The 17,288-nt window shown below is 38.9% G+C and overlaps 1 protein-coding gene across 1 annotated transcript; it reads left to right on the forward strand.

The window, feature by feature from the left end:
- The first annotated feature begins 2,172 nt into the window (after positions 1 to 2,172).
- Positions 2,173 to 9,293, forward strand: LOC307120211 (uncharacterized protein). The gene is made up of 2 exons (XM_079807096.1): positions 2,173 to 2,253; positions 8,113 to 9,293. Exon 2 carries the CDS (start codon positions 8,118 to 8,120, stop codon positions 9,039 to 9,041), a length of 924 nt encoding a protein of 307 aa, XP_079663222.1. The 5' UTR covers positions 2,173 to 2,253; positions 8,113 to 8,117; the 3' UTR covers positions 9,042 to 9,293.
- The last annotated feature ends 7,995 nt before the right edge of the window (positions 9,294 to 17,288 follow it).

Consider the following 17,288-nt stretch of genomic DNA (forward strand, 5'->3'; position numbering starts at 1 on the left):
CACCCATCCTCCATCATCCAGACTCGGAGAGGGAGTTCATCGTAGAAGTGGACGCCTCGAACACTGGAGTGGGTGCGATTCTGTCCCAACGTCACGGTAATCCTGCGAAAATGTTTCCCTGTGCCTTTTACTCCCGCAAGTTAACCTCGGCGGAACGCAATTATGATGTGGGTGACCGGGAACTTCTAGCCAGGCTGCTCTGGAGGAGTGGAGGCACTGGCTGGAGGGGGCACGTCAACCTTTCACCGTCCTCACGGACCACCGAAACCTTGAATACATCAGGTCCGCCAAGCGTTTGAATGCTCGTCAGGCTCGATGGTCACTATTTTTCTCTCGTTTCAATTTCAGGATCACATACAGACCTGGGTCCAAAAACGGGAAGGCCGATGCCCTGTCTCGTCAGTTCGAGGATTCCAACGAAATCAGCCAACCAGAAACCATCTTACCATCAAACTCACCCAGATCGTCCTGCTCCCAGACCCTGTGGTAGACCCCGTCGTCGTCCAGGTCCTCGCTTCCGGAGCCGCTCGCAGGGAGGGGGCTCTGTCACGGAGCGCACACCTGTCACTGAGTGTGCGTCTTCACCTCCCTCCGGTCTCACACGCTCCTTGTCACCGGAGTTCTAGAACTGCAATTCCCATCATTCCCCTCTGCTATCATTAGTTCCCAGCCCTGTCTGGTTGTCTATTCATTATCCTCACATCCACCTGTTTATCATTATCCACCCTTTATCTGGACTGCCTTGTTCTTTGTTCTTTGTGAAGTGTTGTTTTGCCACGCTGCATGTTGCTACGTGTTTCCTTTGTGGTTTACTTCTGAGATTCCTTGTTTCATCATCTGTATTAATAAAGTTCTGCAGATGGATCCGCTTGCCTCTACTTCGTCATTACAATGGGGTGCCGCAAAGATCCGTGTTAGGCCCTCTGCTATTCTCAATATATATGCTGCCACTTGGTAATATAAGAAAATATGGAATTAATTTCCACTTTCATGATGATGACACTCAATTATATATTTCATCACGACCAGATAAAAACGCTAAATTATCTAAACTGACAGCGTGTGTTGAAGATATTAAATACTGGATGACGTGTAATTTTCTGCTATTAAATTCAGATAAAATGGAGGTATTACTTGTTGGTCCAAAAAACTGCCCACAAAACCTCTCACAATACAACTTTAACTTGGAAGGATGTCCTGACTAGGTCAAGAAAATATGATCATATAACACCAATTTGATCATCTCTACACTGGTTACCTATTAAGTTCCGTATCAATTACAATGTATTGCTACTGACCTATAAAGCCCTAAATGGTTTAGCTCCAGTGTATTTAACGGATCTTCTATCGCCCTACAATCCATCGTGCTCTTTAAGATCACTAAACTCGAGGCTTCTGGTCATTCCTAGGATATCTAAGTCCACTAAAGGAGGGAGGGCATTTTCACATTTAGCTCCTAAACTCTGGAATAGTCTTCCTGATATTGTTCGAGGTTCAGACTCGCTGTCCCAGTTTAAAACTAGATTAAAGACGCATCTCTTTAGCCAAGCATTCACATTATAAATACGTTTTATACTACAGTTAAATCGGATCAAAAGCATTAATATTCTGAACAGCAGCTATGCTAATTATTTCCCATCTGCTTTTCTGTTGTTATCTCGGGACACTCAAGAGACGACTCAACGCCAGCGTTGTTATGGCCTAAATTAATACATGATTGATTAACTTTTTCTAAGATTTTGCTTTAACATTCTCTTTCTAACATTTTTCAATGTACATTTATGAAATGCACTTTCTGTAAAGCTGCTTTGAAACAATGTGTATTGTGAAAAGCGCTATACAAATAAATTTGAATTGAATTGAATTAATTTGAAGTACACATTTTGCAATAACATTAATCTAAAATAGGCTTTTATTCACACTACATTATTTCTAATTGTATACACATATATTGTCATATATATATATATATATATATATATATATATATATATATATATATATATATATATATATATATATATATATATATATATATATATATATATATATATATATATATATATATATATACAGAACTGCATATGCATTTGTTTCAAAACTCAACCATAGACTGAAACGCAATAATCTCCACATTCCAGTCCAGTAGGTGGCGAAAATGCACCGTGAGTTGGTTTGTCACTGGCCATAAAAGTAAAAGAAGGAGGAGGTTATGAAAGCTAACTTGTGTTTGGGCTGTGATCTCGTGGATTGGTGAGTAAAAATCGTTATTAACCCTAACCCCACGCGATCTTCATTTGAACTTTCTGGATCTCGAGTTTTTAATCCTAAAATCTATAGATGTTTGTTAATTTTATGCGTGAATGAGACTTAAATAACCATTATTTGTGGAGCCCCTGCCGTCAAATACGTCATAAGTTTTGTGTTATTTTAATACTTGTCGTTTATACGCTCGAGACGAGTTCGCATATTTTCTCTCAGTTCAAGCGGAAGCGCGCGCTTCTGTGGCGCGAAATAAAAATGAAGGAATACACCATATGAATGATTATTCAACAAGTAATTAAAGTCATTGCTATATCAGAAACCGTGTTTTGAAAGATATTCAACTGTAGTGTATAACGTGGGTTACTGAAGAATAAAGATTATTTATTCATGATTTTTCATTAATGAGGCTGAAGAAAGCTCAAGGCAGTTCATCAGATTTAGTTGTTTCAGTTAGAAAATCAAAAGAGTTGTTGAAATAAGCCAGCAAATAATATAGAGAACAAATTTCAGTAACATTTTAGAATACTACTGTTCCATCATTAAAGAATAACTACACCGGATCAAGTGAGTAATGCAGTATTAAAACTATAGTAACTACTATTAACTAACAAGAAACGCTGATAATAGTGCTCAGTCGAATGTGGTAGTTCACTATTATTAGCTTGGGAGTTATGAAAGAATAGTAGCTATTGATTAGCTAATAGTCAACTATCACATTTGTTTATCACTGTTTCTTGTTAGTTAATAGTAGTTACTAGAGTGTTAATGGTGTGTTACTCATTTGTTCCTGTGTAGTTATTCATTAATGATGAACAGTATTCTAAAGTGTATTCTAAATTTCTATGAACAATCCACCGCAAAACCAAAATAGAGACCAGTTTTTCAGCCACTTTTCAAAGGTTAGAAGCAAATGTGACGCTTATGATTTGATAGAAGTATTTACATTTATTCAGTTACAATTTGTGAATTTACACTTTTTACACTAGTTTGATGGTCATTTTATTTGATATGGCGGTTCATTTTCATGGTGACAGTTAAAACTGGCATATAACTACACAGAAAAGGTAAAGTTAGTAAGTGATTTTGTTTTGTCACATTCACATTGTTTGCATCTCATTGCTATATATAGTGGCTGTTTTAAATCTGTTGTAAATCCGTAATTTCTTTTTTGTGGTTATCAACTTTATGCCTCAAATGTTGTCAATTGCACTTAAAGGTTTAGTTCACCCAAAAATGAAAATTCTGTCATTAATTACTCACCCTCATGTCGTTCGACACCCATAAGACCTCCGTTCATATTCAGAACACAAATGAAGATATTTTAGTGTAAAGCTGATGGCTGAGAAAGGCTTCAGATAGGCCTCCATTGGCATTCAGTACATTTACTCTCCCAAGACCCATAAAAGGCACTTAAAACGTCGTTACAAAGTCCATCTCACCACAGTGGCTCTACAATAATTTTACGATGCGACGACAATAGTTTTTGTGCGCAAAAAAAAATCAAAATAACACCTTTATCCAACTTGTTCTTGTCTTCCGTGTGTGCCTCCACGACGCATGCGCGAGAATATGACGTAGCGGCGGCGTTCGGGAATCCATGAAATGCACACATTAGCCCGATTTTGAGAACTACGCCGAGACCTAAAGCACGATCAATGTAGAATTCAACAGCTTAGATACGCGCGTCTTCCTCTGCTTGTAAACAAATCGCTTCTGGGTCAAGTGTCCGAACGCCGGATCTGCGTCATATTCTCACGCATGCGTCGTGGAGACACACACGGAAGACAAGAACAAGTTGGATAAAGGTGTAATTTTGATTTTTTTTTTGCGCACAAAAACTATTGTCGTCGCATTGTAAAATTATTGTAGAGTCACTGTGGTGAGATGGACTTTGTAACAACGTTTTAAGTGCCTTTTATGCGTCTTGTGAGTGTGAATGTACTGAATGCCAATGGAGGCCTTTCTGAAGCCTTTCTCAGCATCAGCTTTACACTAAAATATCTTCATTTGTGTTCCGAATATGAACGGAGGTCTTACGGGTGTCGAACGACATGAGGGTGAGTTATTAATGACATAATTTTCATTTTTGGGTGAACTAACCCTTTAATAGGGATAGTTCACCCAAAAATGAAAATTACCCCATGATTTACTCACCCTCAAGTAGAGATGCACCGATTGATCGGCCAGGGATCGGAATTGGCCGATTTTCTGCATGATCGGCCTGATCGGTGATCGGCCGATCAGTCTCACGTGTCTCCGATTTTGAGCCGATCCGTCTACATGCGGCCACAACGTTGACGTCACAGCCACACTCGCGCTTACCCATGGCGCTCACAGCCGCATGCAAACATGTCGTTTGCTTGGAAGTTTTGTACTGTGAGCGAAGAAGACACTAATTATGCCATTTGTAAAACTTATAAGGTTAAAATAAACCGTGGGGGAACCACCAGGAAAGCGCACAACACGACAAACCTAATTAGACACTAGGGATGAAACGGTATGGAAATTTTACATCACGATTATAGTGACCCAAATTATCACGATTATCAATATTATCACGGTTTTCTTCAAATGAGATGAATGTGTTCAAAAAGAACCGATGCACACACTTAAAACATTTCAACAAGTTTTATATTTGAAAATCAACAAACAACAAATAACTAAAGCAGCTCTTTGCACTTTTTTAAGCTAGATTCTATTCTGTGGGATTTCCTTCCTTATAATGGCCGTCATCAATAGCAATGCATAAATAATAATAATTTGTCGTAAATATAATCTCTAATATTATCTCTGTAAATATATTCTCAAGCAATATTCTCATCAGTGTTCAGCAATGATGCATTTAAATCAAGCATATTTTGTGTAAGAGCCCATACAGTATCCTAGTGAAATAATGCATATCCATATTTCCATATGATTTGACAGTTTATTTGATTAAATATCAAAATGTGTGTATCATACCTGAGTGAGATTTCAGTGAGTTTTATGACTGTCATTCTCTTCAAATGCTATTGAAGTTTGAAACGTGTATAACGTTACCAATGTTGTATGTAACTTTAGAGACGGTCCCTAAATTCGCCAGCTTTATGCCAGTCATATCAGATGCGCTGTGGTTCTGCTGTGTTTTTTTAAAAACTATTTTCGCTGCTGAAATAGAACAAAAACAGTCAACCACTGTATGATGAATGAATCTCCTGCGTACATTGCACGTTTATCTCTGCTTTGAGTGCAGATTTCAGTGAGAGCGGCGCGCGCTCGAAACTCTGGCTAATCTGAACGACTCTGATTATGAGACATTGCATTCATAAACTCAATAGAAACACATGTGAGTGGTTATAATGCGCAACGCGATTATAACAGATGGCTTTTGAGAAGACTATAATAAGTTCAACAGCCAGAGTGGCAAGTGTGCAGCTGAAATAACGTTACACCCGCAAATGGCGGTTGTTAATGTCAAGCCCTGATTATTATCCCTTAAATGTCGCCCTAGTCTTGTCTGAATTTGTTTGGTCGCTTCACGTTATTATTTCCCAGACGTAGTTTTGGTATTGAGGTCAAAGTCCACTTGCCTTGCGTTCGTAGTTTTGAAGTGTTCCCCCTATTACAGCAACTTTCTTCTGGCATGTTCTGCAGACAGGGTGACCATCTTCGATTAAGTTTCCCTCAGGACTTTTGTAAAAGCCAAAATATGACCACACCTCAGATTTGGTCCTTTTAGAGGCTGAAAAATCTCCCGGCACTGTCACTGCCTTCTGACATTTCTCCTCATTCAGAAAACAGCGCTGCGCCTGCATCAGACTGACTGGACAAGATTTACCGCCAGTTTTCACAATCGTGATAATAACACGCGGTTTTAATGATAATTACATTTTATACGATATTACTAACTGTCACTAAATTTTATCGTGAAACAGGTAATCGTTTCATCCCTATTAGACACTTAAAACTCCATCACCCCGTGGAACATGCCCAGTTTGAAGAAGGTAGTAAAGGTAAACGGCTAAAGCTGGCCAGAGCTCAGAGCCAGCCACAGGTCTGCAGCCTCTCCTATCTTTCCTTGGTATAAGCAGCGAAAAGACCAAAGCAATTACATCCAAATTATGGACTTCATGGCGCTGGAGGAACGCATAATCCGTCACTTCATGAGAATTTACCGTTTCATTTGAGAAAACTGTCATATCATGAACACAGACACTCAAAGGTCTGCACGGCCACTCGTCAAAATAAAAGTGCGGTTACATTTTTTTTAAATTGACAGAATATATCAGGCTACTGTTGTAGCCTACAGTAGATTTAGCGCCGTCTCTATGTAGTAATAATAATACGTCTATACTGGTGGTTGATTATTTTTCACTTGATCTTTTTTTATAAACAATGTTTACTTTTAAACAGCATACAGCCTTTAAATGTTTATGTATTATTTACTTATAATGATTATCAGCATAAATAATAAACTTAATACATTTAATACAAAAAAATTAAATGGTTAAATAAATTAAAAAAATACATAAAAATCATTTAGCTGTGGTACTGAAATTGGTACAGAGTACTGTTAAATTCTTATGGTATTGGTACCGACTACTGGAATTTTGGTACCGTGACATCCCTAGCTGGCAACATTTATTACCCAATTACTGAACTATTATTTGGAGGAGTACTGTACACATCAGGTTTGTTCATTCATAGGATCTTTTGTAAGACAAGTAAAAAAGAGAAAAATGTCGATTTATAATGTTTTGTTTCATAAGCAACTGATTTTCAGTTATTTGTTATTTATACTTCTTTCCGGGCACAGAACACTTATTTTTTTGAGAGTTGTTCAAGTGCGAGAAGATCCTGTTGTAATGTTTAATAATTTATTTTATAATAAAAAAAAATTTGCTTTGAAGATTTTTGTTTGTATATGCTGTCAATTATAGTTCTTAGAAAGAAAATCGGAATCAGCAAAAATCGGTATCGGCCGATCTCATTAACAAGAAATCGGAAATCGGAATCGGCCAATAAAATTGCAATCGGTGCATCTGTGTATGACATCCTTCTTTCAGGTGAACACAATCAGAGTTATATTAAAAATGTCCTGGCTCTTTCAAGCTGTATAATGTCAGTGACTATTGCTCTGTTTTTGAAGTCAATAAAAGTGCATCCATCCATCATATAACTGCTTCACACGGCTCCAGAGGTCCAGGGACCGCCTTCTGTATTCAACTTACACAAAATGTAACGCTTCCCGCAGTTCGACGTCACCGTTGCGCCAGTTAAACTTTTTTACACTCCGTCCAACGCCATCGCCGCGCCACTTACGTTTTATTTGTAAGTTGAATAGGAAGGTGTTCCACCGGAAGCTACATATTTTACATCATAACGTGTTAAAAATGGATATTTTTGTGGAGTACTTTTATAATGGGCAGATGTACTATTTTGGGCTGCCATTATAAAGCAGGGAGGAGCCAGGACATTTGTAATATAACTCTGATTGTGTTCATCTGAAAGAAGAATGTCATGCACACCTAGGATGACTTGAGGGCGAGTATATCATGGGGTAGTTTTCACCTCTTTAATTCATACTCGTAACTCATAGCCGGAATATTCAATATTTGAATTGAAAAGGAAGAAAATAGTGACCTGAGGGCCAAGTATGGTTGAGCCAACTTCAAACTTTATCCTGAACTCTGAACCCTAATCAGCTGTACATTTCCACCAGCCGCCATTACATCAATGTATTCTGTACAAGGGATGTAAAAAGGAACATATAATCATTAAAATCATCATAATCTTGTATAGCAGTTGAACAAATCTCTTGGTCTGTTTTATGATTTACTCAGAACCTTTGTGTTTCTTTATTCTCAGACCTGATGGATGAGAACTACAAGAATGATCAACTGGACGAAGTGGAGGAGAAACATCATCATGTCAAAACTGGAGTTTTCAAGAAATCTTTCAGCTGCACGCAGTGTGGAAAGAGTTTAACCACCAAATATATCCTGGAGGTTCACATGAGGATCCACACCGGAGAGAAACCGTTCACGTGCAGTCAGTGTGGAAAGAGATTCACGTTCAAACAAAATCTTCAGGTTCACATGAGAGCTCATACCGGAGAGAAGCTGTTCACGTGTGATTACTGTGGAAAGAGTTTCAAATACGAGGGAAACCTTAAGGACCACACGCGGATCCACACTGGAGAGAGACCGTATGCATGCATCCACTGCGGAAAGCGTTTCGCTGTTAGGAGAACCTTCAAGATCCACACGAGGATCCACACTGGAGAGCGGCCCTTCTCATGCACTCAGTGTGAAAAGAGGTTCACGCAGGCGAAATATCTCAAATCACATCTGCGTTCTCACTCTGGAGAAAGACTGTTCAGCTGCGACCGCTGCGGGAAATCCTTTTTTGCAGCATTGTCACTGAAGAAGCACCTGAAAGTTCATTTGCAGGAAAGGCCACACTTGTGTTCCCTGTGTGGAAAAAGTTTCACAGAGCTTGGGTCTTTAATAGTACACCAGAAAAGACACGGCGGCGTGAAGAATCACATATGCAGCGAGTGCGGCAAGTCATTCATCACAAACAGCGAACTGAAAGTGCACCAGATTATCCACACCGGAGAGAAACCGTTCAAGTGTTCGCACTGCGACAAGACATTCAACCAATCAGGAAACCTGAAAACTCACGAGAGGATCCACACTGGAGAGAAACCGTACACATGTGATCAGTGCGGGAAGAGTTTCAGTCAGTTCGCTTCTCTGCTCAGGCATGGAAACACTGTAGTAAGTTGTAAGTAGAGGTTAATAATAGGGCTGCAATAACTAGTCGATAAAATTGATCATGAAAATCCTCGATTCTCATGATCGATTAGTCGGGTCTGCTCTCTGTGCACGGAAAACTTCCACCAGTTGCGCCATATTACAGCACTGAATAACGCTTTTCTGTGGACAAAATGCATCTAAAATAGTGCAGGAAACAGAGTGAGCTGATGCAGGAAATATACATGCGTTGAAAACCTTCTTTATTTTAAAGGGTTAGTTCACCCAAAAATGAAAATTCTGTCATTAATTACTGACCCTCATGTCGTTCGACACCCGTAAGACCTCCGTTCATCTTCAGACACAAATGAAGATATTTTAGTGTAAATCTGATGGCCCTGAAAGGCCTCCATTGGCTCAACTTTACACTCTCAAGACCCATAAAAGGCACTAAAGACGTCGTTACAAAGTCCATCTCACTACAGCGGCTCTACAATAACTTTATAAAGTGACGAGAATAGTTTTTGTGCGCAAAAAAAAAACCTAAATAACGACTTATATCATGATGACCGATTTCAAAACAAGGCATCATGAAGCTTCGAAGCGTTATGAATCAGTGAGTCGATTCAGCGGTTTGAATCGCCAAAGTCACGTGATTTCAGCAGTTTGGCGGTTTGACACGCGATCGGAATCATGAATCGACTCACTGATTCATAACGCTTCGAAGCTTCATGATGCCGTGTTTTGAAATCGGTCATCACTATATAAGTCGCTATTTAGGGTTTTTTTGCGCACAAAAACTATTCTCGTCACTTCATAAAGTTATTGTAGAGCCGCTGTAGTGAGATGGACTTTGTAACGACGTCTTTAGTGTCTTTTATGGGTCTTGAGAGTGTAAAGTGCATTGTGTCAATGGAGGCCTTTCTGAGCCATCGGATTTCAACTAAAATATCTTCATTTGTGTCTGAAGATGAACGGAGGTCTGACGGGTGTCCAACCACATGAGGGTAAGTAATTAATGACAGAATTTTCATTTTTGGGTGAACTAACCCTTTAAAGGGTTAGTTCACCCAAAAATGAAAATCACCTCATGATTTACTCGCCCTCAAGTCATCCTAGGTGTGTATGACATTCTTCTTTCAGACAAACTCAGAGTTATATTAAAAATGTCCTGGCTCTTCCAAGCTTTAAAATGGCAGTGAATGTTGCTTCTTGTTTGAAGTAATTATTACACCAGGAGGAGCGGCAAGTGACCTCTGACCTGATGCTCGAGGTTGAGTAAATTATGGGATGATTTTAAGTTTGTCCTGTTCATGAAAGCCAATGTGAAGGGAAAAAAACGTCGCTTTGACAAAGCCTTGATGATCTTTGTTACGAGTGCTGTCTGTAAATAATTTCTGTCAATGATTAAAGTGACATGAAATCAAAACTGACCATCTTGATTTTATGAGTGTATTTTACTTGTCAACAGTTCATCCATGCATGGCTTTTATTAACGTTCTTTAATCAAAATGTTCTGCCAGTCGCATTCAGATCCCGTGGGGAAGTGGGCATGTGATTCTATACTTTATCTGATTGGAATTGTAAAAATACTGATAGTAGCTTATTTAAAGGGATAGTTCACCCAAAAATGAAAATTAGCTCATAAGTTACTCACCCTCAAGTCATCCTAGGTGTATATGACATTCTTCTTTCAGACGAATAAAATCGGAGTTATATTACAAAAGTCCAGGCTAATCGAATTGAATCAAAGTCCATAAAAAGTGCATCTGTCCATCATACAACTGCTCCACACGGCTCCGGAGTGTTAATAAAGGCCTTCTGAAGCGAATCGATGCGTTTGTGTAAGAAAAATATCCACATTTAAAACTTTAAAACTTAACCATACTTTACTTTACCCCTGTGGCCCGCGCCTATACTTTTGTCCTTAATGGCTTTTACTTTTATACTTTAAGTAGTTTTGAAACCAGTAATTTTACACTTTTACTTGAGTAAATACTTCAACTTCTACAGAAGTCTTTTTAAACCCTAGTATCTAAACTTCTACCTGAGTAATGAATGTGAATACTTTTGACACCTCTGCTTCTAACACATCAACTTTGAGGATAAAATGTTTACTTGCTGCCTAATATATCCCACCCACTAACAGGTGATGAAGAGATCATCAGTGTTATTCACTTCACCGGTCATAATGTTATGCCTGATCGGTGTATAATATAACTATAGAGTTATGTACACAAACTTGCGAGTACCTACAATATACAAAGGGTTTTTAGCTCACGGAACCACGGTTACACTAACATATAACAAACGATTTAACCATAAAATGTTAAACAAATAAACAATGAGTGTGTGTGATATGTGCGGAGGGAATAACTGAAGGGAAGTATCGAATGTGGATGAATGTCTAAGTGCTAAAGGGATCGTGTGTGCACCTGCTATTCCAATAGCGCATCAACAGGAGAGGGAGAGTGTGTGGTGGTTAAACATACCAACTGAGTTAGTAGGTCAACAATATATAAGTCAAGAGTATTACTTTGTACTACAGGTATTTACTGATGGGTCAAAGGAGTCAGAGTCCAGTAGAACTGCAGCAGTTTACATCCCTGCATTTAAGCAAAAAGTATATCGGATCATGTGTCAGTAATTACTACGGATTTTTTAGCTATCATACTAGCACTTGTTGTGGAAAATTTCGAAGTCACAAGTGTCCCCTCAGTTCAGTCAGTGAAGAAGAAAATCTCTCAGAGGCGAAGTTCCAGGTCTCAGAAGGTAAACTTTATTGTCAGAACAACAAAGTGGGATGCCAGCTGAACATCTGAATCTCTTCACTTGTAGCTCACACTTTCATACAGTTTGACCAGTGATCTCATCTGCAGGTGCTGTTCTCCCTCTCATTTCTTAGTGTCTACCAAGTACTCCAACATTTTCATCAAAGTCAAACCATTCATAAGCTATCTCTTTGTAATGGTGGCCGACTGCCAACATTTTTGGATTGTCCCAAACAGTGACTTTTTGCCTCATTATTTTTATCAAGAGAAGAACACATCAAAGGCCACGTGAACCAAAAGAGCAACTTACTATCAGTGCAGATAAAATCCTATCCTTTCCCATAAGACTTTTCTCAGTCATGAAGGCCATGAGGCCTCTAAACATGTGTAAGCCAATTTATTCTACAATTGTTCTTTATTGGATAAATAAAATACTAAAAACAAATGTTTAAATAATTGAACATATCAGACCACTCATTAGACCTAATTTTTATATTAACTGTGCTCTTTACTAAAAGGACAAAAAAGACATATATTGACTTTTGAAAATCTCCAACACATTACAGTGGATCGAAGAAATTCAACCAGCAAGAACTGTGATATGTGACTCAATGGCTTCTCTCACTAGCCTAGTGAGTGGAAAATCTGAATTTTGGCAAGACTTAATATTTGAAGGTTTTTTTTTAAGTCTGAGATTTATCTGAGGTGAGATCCTGCCTGGAGCCTTAGGGTTCTCATTCTCAGTGTGTGTCTCAATCAGCTCCCGAGCTCATGAATCAGTTTATCGAGTACATGAATCCGGCCGCTGGTAAGGACTAGATAGATAGGATAGATGCTATTTTAATATTAGCGTAGATGCCTCTTACGATGTAACTAGTACATCAGGTGTTCTGGGAAGTGTTCCTGTTCCAGTCAACCTAATTTATGCATCCTAAAAATCCTTTAATGGATTTGAATTCTAGAAATTGATAATGTGTTATGTGTATGCCAGGTTAAAGGGTTAGTTCACCCAAAAATGTAAATTCTGTTATTAATTACTTACCCTCACGTCGTTGGACACCCGTCAGACCTCCGTTCATCTTCGGAACACAAATGAAGATATTTTAGTGTAAATCCGATGGCTCAGAAAATCCATTGGCTCAATGCACTTTACACTCTCAAGACCCATAAAAGGCACTAAAGACGCCGTTACAAAGTCGCTGATTCATAACGCTTCGAAGCTTCATGATGGCGTGTTTTGAAATCGGTCATCATGATACAAGTCGTTATTTAGGTTTTTTTTTTGCTCACAAAAACTATTCTTGTTGCTTCATAAAGTTATTGTAGAGCCACTGTAGTGAGATGGACTTTGTAACGACGTCTTTAGTGTCTTTTATAGGTCTTGAGAGTGTAAAGTGCATTTTGCCAATGTGGGCCTTTCTGAGCCATCGGACTTCAACTAAAATATCTTTATTAGGAAAAGGATTGACCGCCTGAAGTTGAGTTTGATATTCTAGGTATTGTCAACTAGCCAGAATTTTGAGATCGCAATAGATGTGAAGGACTATAAAGTGATAAAAGCTTGTTCAAGAACTGAGGAGCTAAACCATCAGTGCTTTCTGAGTAATCAGCAGGATTTTAAAATGTATGTGATGTTAAATAGAGAGCCAATGCAGCATTGACAGAACCGCTAATATGGTCACACTTCCTGTTCTAGTATGAACTCGAACTGCTGGAGTTTGTTTATTAGGCCTGCGGGGCAACCGCCCAGTAAAGCATTACGATAATCTAGTCTTGAGGTCATGAACACATTAACTTTTCTGCATCTGACATTGAGAGCATATGCTGTCATTTTGAGACATTTTTAAGATGGAAAAAAAGCGGCTTTACAAATGTCAGAAATGTGGTTTTCAAAAGAAAGATTGCCATCAAAGATCCCCCCCAGACCAGAGCTAATCAATGCCTTGTGCTTTGAATAAAATATTTTCATTCAAACATTTTTTTTTTACAGAATTCATATTTTCTTGTTTTATTTGTCTTATCTTATTATTTTTGCTAAATTATTTTTAATTATTTTATTAAAAAAAGAAGTTAAGTCTCCCGTCACTCGCAAATCTCAAAGTATTAAGAGTAACTATTAACCACTACTAACCCACTACTAAAAGTATGGAGTTTTCTAACTCTGACACTTCAACTATCAATTCCACTGGTGCTAATACTGACACAGCAATCGAGGCCGCATCAGAGAACAACGCCGGCCCTGGAACCAGCAGCACCGCCACCGTGTCAGCGGAGAAACCTGCTCAACTTACCGCATCTGGATCAGGATATGTTAACACCCTTGGGGATGTGGATGGTTGTGCAGAGAGTGCCCCCCAAACTGCAGGAAAACAAAAAAGAACTTTGCGGCAACCTCCAGGGGTTTTCCCAGTATATAGTACCAACCACACTTGGACAGCGTGATGAAAATGAGACGCAATGGGAATCAGAATCACAGACATTTAAATGTCATTCGTATCTCCCTGTTTTAGACACTGTGCTGGCTGAATTAGACAGGCGGTTTTCAACTGATTTTTAACTGCATCACTGTGCAGTTAGGCTGACGGTTCAGAACACACCTCAAAAACAGGCCGGACTACGCTCAGTGACGGCCCGATGTCGGCTTGGTGTGTCCTGAGCCTTTTAGTGTAAAAGAGTAGAAACTGTCCACCCTGTTACAATGCAATGTGTGGATGTTTAAGCTAATATAGCCCATTACTAGGTAGGACAGAACATAATGCTAGCAGAAGATTACCATTTAGGAAACTTTTTTAGAAATATATCAAATTCATTTAATAAAATAAACATGTTCATGTCCAGTATAACAGTATATGCTTTACACTATTAGATAATCCTTATGAAATGAGGAAAAGAGAGAAAAGATTATGACTTGTCTTGACAGAAGCTGTGACCTGATTGGTCGTCTCTGCTCTGGTGGGCGGGGCTGTTGTTGTTTATGAAATCAGATCCAGAAGAACTGGGGCCCGTTCTTCGTACCTCGCTAAATCCGTTAGCTGGATTTGATTGTTGACGATTTGGCATGATCTTGGATTGTTTGGTTCTTCGAAGCTCATCCTGGACTTGCTGTCATAGCAACAGGTCCGTAAGCTTAAACCTGCTCATGAGCGGCTTATTTCATGTAAACAGGATTAGATTGCATCTTTAGGTGATACTTAAAATCTGTCCCAGCCACTGCTACTTTATTACAAGAGTTCATTACTGAACCAGGGGCAATAATAATCATTAATAAATAATAATAAAGTAAATAATAAATAAAAAACAAATAAATAATAATATAAAAATTTTATATTGTATATGTATATGAGAATGTATAATGTTGTGTATAATACTATAGACAGCCACTTGATTGAGCGATTTATTTGTGATGGAATAATTACTTTATATAATTTAATTTTTATTGGTTTACACACACAGACAAACAGTCAAACAGACAAACAGTTAAACAAACAGACAGACAAACAAACAGTCAAACAAACAGACAAACAAACAGACAAACAGTCAAACAAACAGACAAACAAACAATCAGTCAAACAAACAAACAGACAAACGGTGATGTCACACACATTAGCTCTGTTATTGTAGCTGATGCTAGTTTCACTTTACTAAACCCGCTCTCACATCAGCGCGTCTGTCATTTTATCACTGAACAAGTTTTGAGTTTGTCTTTTCATATTAATAATTACAATAAATGTGTTTTCATGGCTTCAGTCGCTTCTGTAATACATGACTGGTTAAAATGATTGACAGAGATTTAACATTCACAGTTATTCTCATATAGAAATAATTAATCTGTGATTTTACTGTCAGATCAAGTTTGAATTCAGGTCTATATTCCGTTATTATGGATAGATTCAATAAAATAAAGTAAATATGAAGCTCAAATACTCAACCGCATTAGTTTTAGTGTGACATTAAACATTAAAGTGTCTTTTTATTTAGTTATTGTTCCATATATAAATCTATTTCTCTTTTCATTCATCATCTTTTGTCTTTGAACTGCAGAATATATTGTAACACTGTCAATGGTGGTATTGATATGATCCAATACAGAGGAGGTGTAGAAGTCAATGTCCGTGTGAGCGCCACTGGTGGCTTGAGAAGCAAACACACTCCAGTCTGTGTGTAGAAACCTTTCCTGGAGTGAGGAATCAACCCCCGCAGGCCACACCTTGATGGTCTTCACTGATGGCTTCACACGGTTGATGGGGGGTGCATATTTGGGGATGAGGAACAAAGAAAGGTTATCTGACTGTCCCAGGTGGGGGAGGGGTGTCGCAACGTAAGCGCCGGCCATGTTTGTGTAAACATGGTCTAAGGTTTTGTTTCCTCTGGTGTGGCAGGAAACATGCTGGTGAAACTTGGGTAGCACTGACTTTAAGTTTGAGTGATTAAAGTCACCTGCAACAATAAAAGCAGCTTCCGGGTGATCAGTCTGTTGTTTACTGATGGCTGCATGAAGTTCTTTCATAGCAAGCTTGGCATCAGCATCCGGGGGAATATAGGCTGCAGTTATAATGATGGAAGTGAACTCCCGCGGTAGATAAAACGGTCTACATTTAACCATGAGAAACTCGAGGTTAGCTGAACAATGACTCCCAACAATAGCAGAGTTTGTGCACCAGGCTTTGTTAATGTAAATGCACAATCCACCACCTCTGGTCTTACCGGAGCCATCTAATGTTCTATCCGCCCGGAGCGTGTGGCATCCCGCTAGCTCAATAGCGGTGTCCGGTATTCCGCCGTTTAGCCAGGTTTCCGTGAAGATTAGGACGTTACAGTTCAAAAGTTTCTTGCTGTGTGTGATGCTGAGTCGAATCTCCTCCATTTTGTTCACTAGTGACCGTACATTGGCAAGGAAAATACTGGGTAAAGAGAGCCGATGTGGGGTTAGCCTTAGCTTTAGCCTTAGCTTAGCTCTCATTCCTCCGCGTATACCCTGCCTTTGTTTACGATCTCGGCGCCGCCTGCGAGCACTTCCGCCCGGCCGGGTAGAGTGCATAGCCTCGGGTGTCCTAGCGATCTCAGGAAGGAGTCGAAGATTGTCCATAAAACTGTCGGAAATACGCAAACCAATATCCAAAATCTCACCACAGGTGTACGATGTTAAGGCACAACTATTCTGAACGAACAGACCCGAGATGAGCAGGAAAAATACCGCAAAATTGCAGAATCTGGAGAGACCCAGAGCCTCGCGAACTACTCGCGCCGCCATCTTGGGTGTCATTTTCGTTTACTATTGACACAAATCAATAAGTAAATCATACTCAACTACTATAGTAAACAACTTATCCTAATTAGGCCTACTCTGTATACATTTTATGATGAATAGTATCATTATACATGATGTTTAAAATGCTTCTTGTGTTCATATATTTCATTATATAATGGCATACTATGTACACTACCCTTCCTGAAATACAATTAATATTGTCATCATTCATTGATTTCATGTTAAAATAATATACAAATTCACTAC

The sequence above is a fragment of the Gobio gobio genome (genome assembly GCF_949357685.1).
Source record: "Gobio gobio genome assembly, chromosome: 24".
Classification (NCBI taxonomy): Eukaryota; Metazoa; Chordata; class Actinopteri; order Cypriniformes; family Gobionidae; genus Gobio; species Gobio gobio.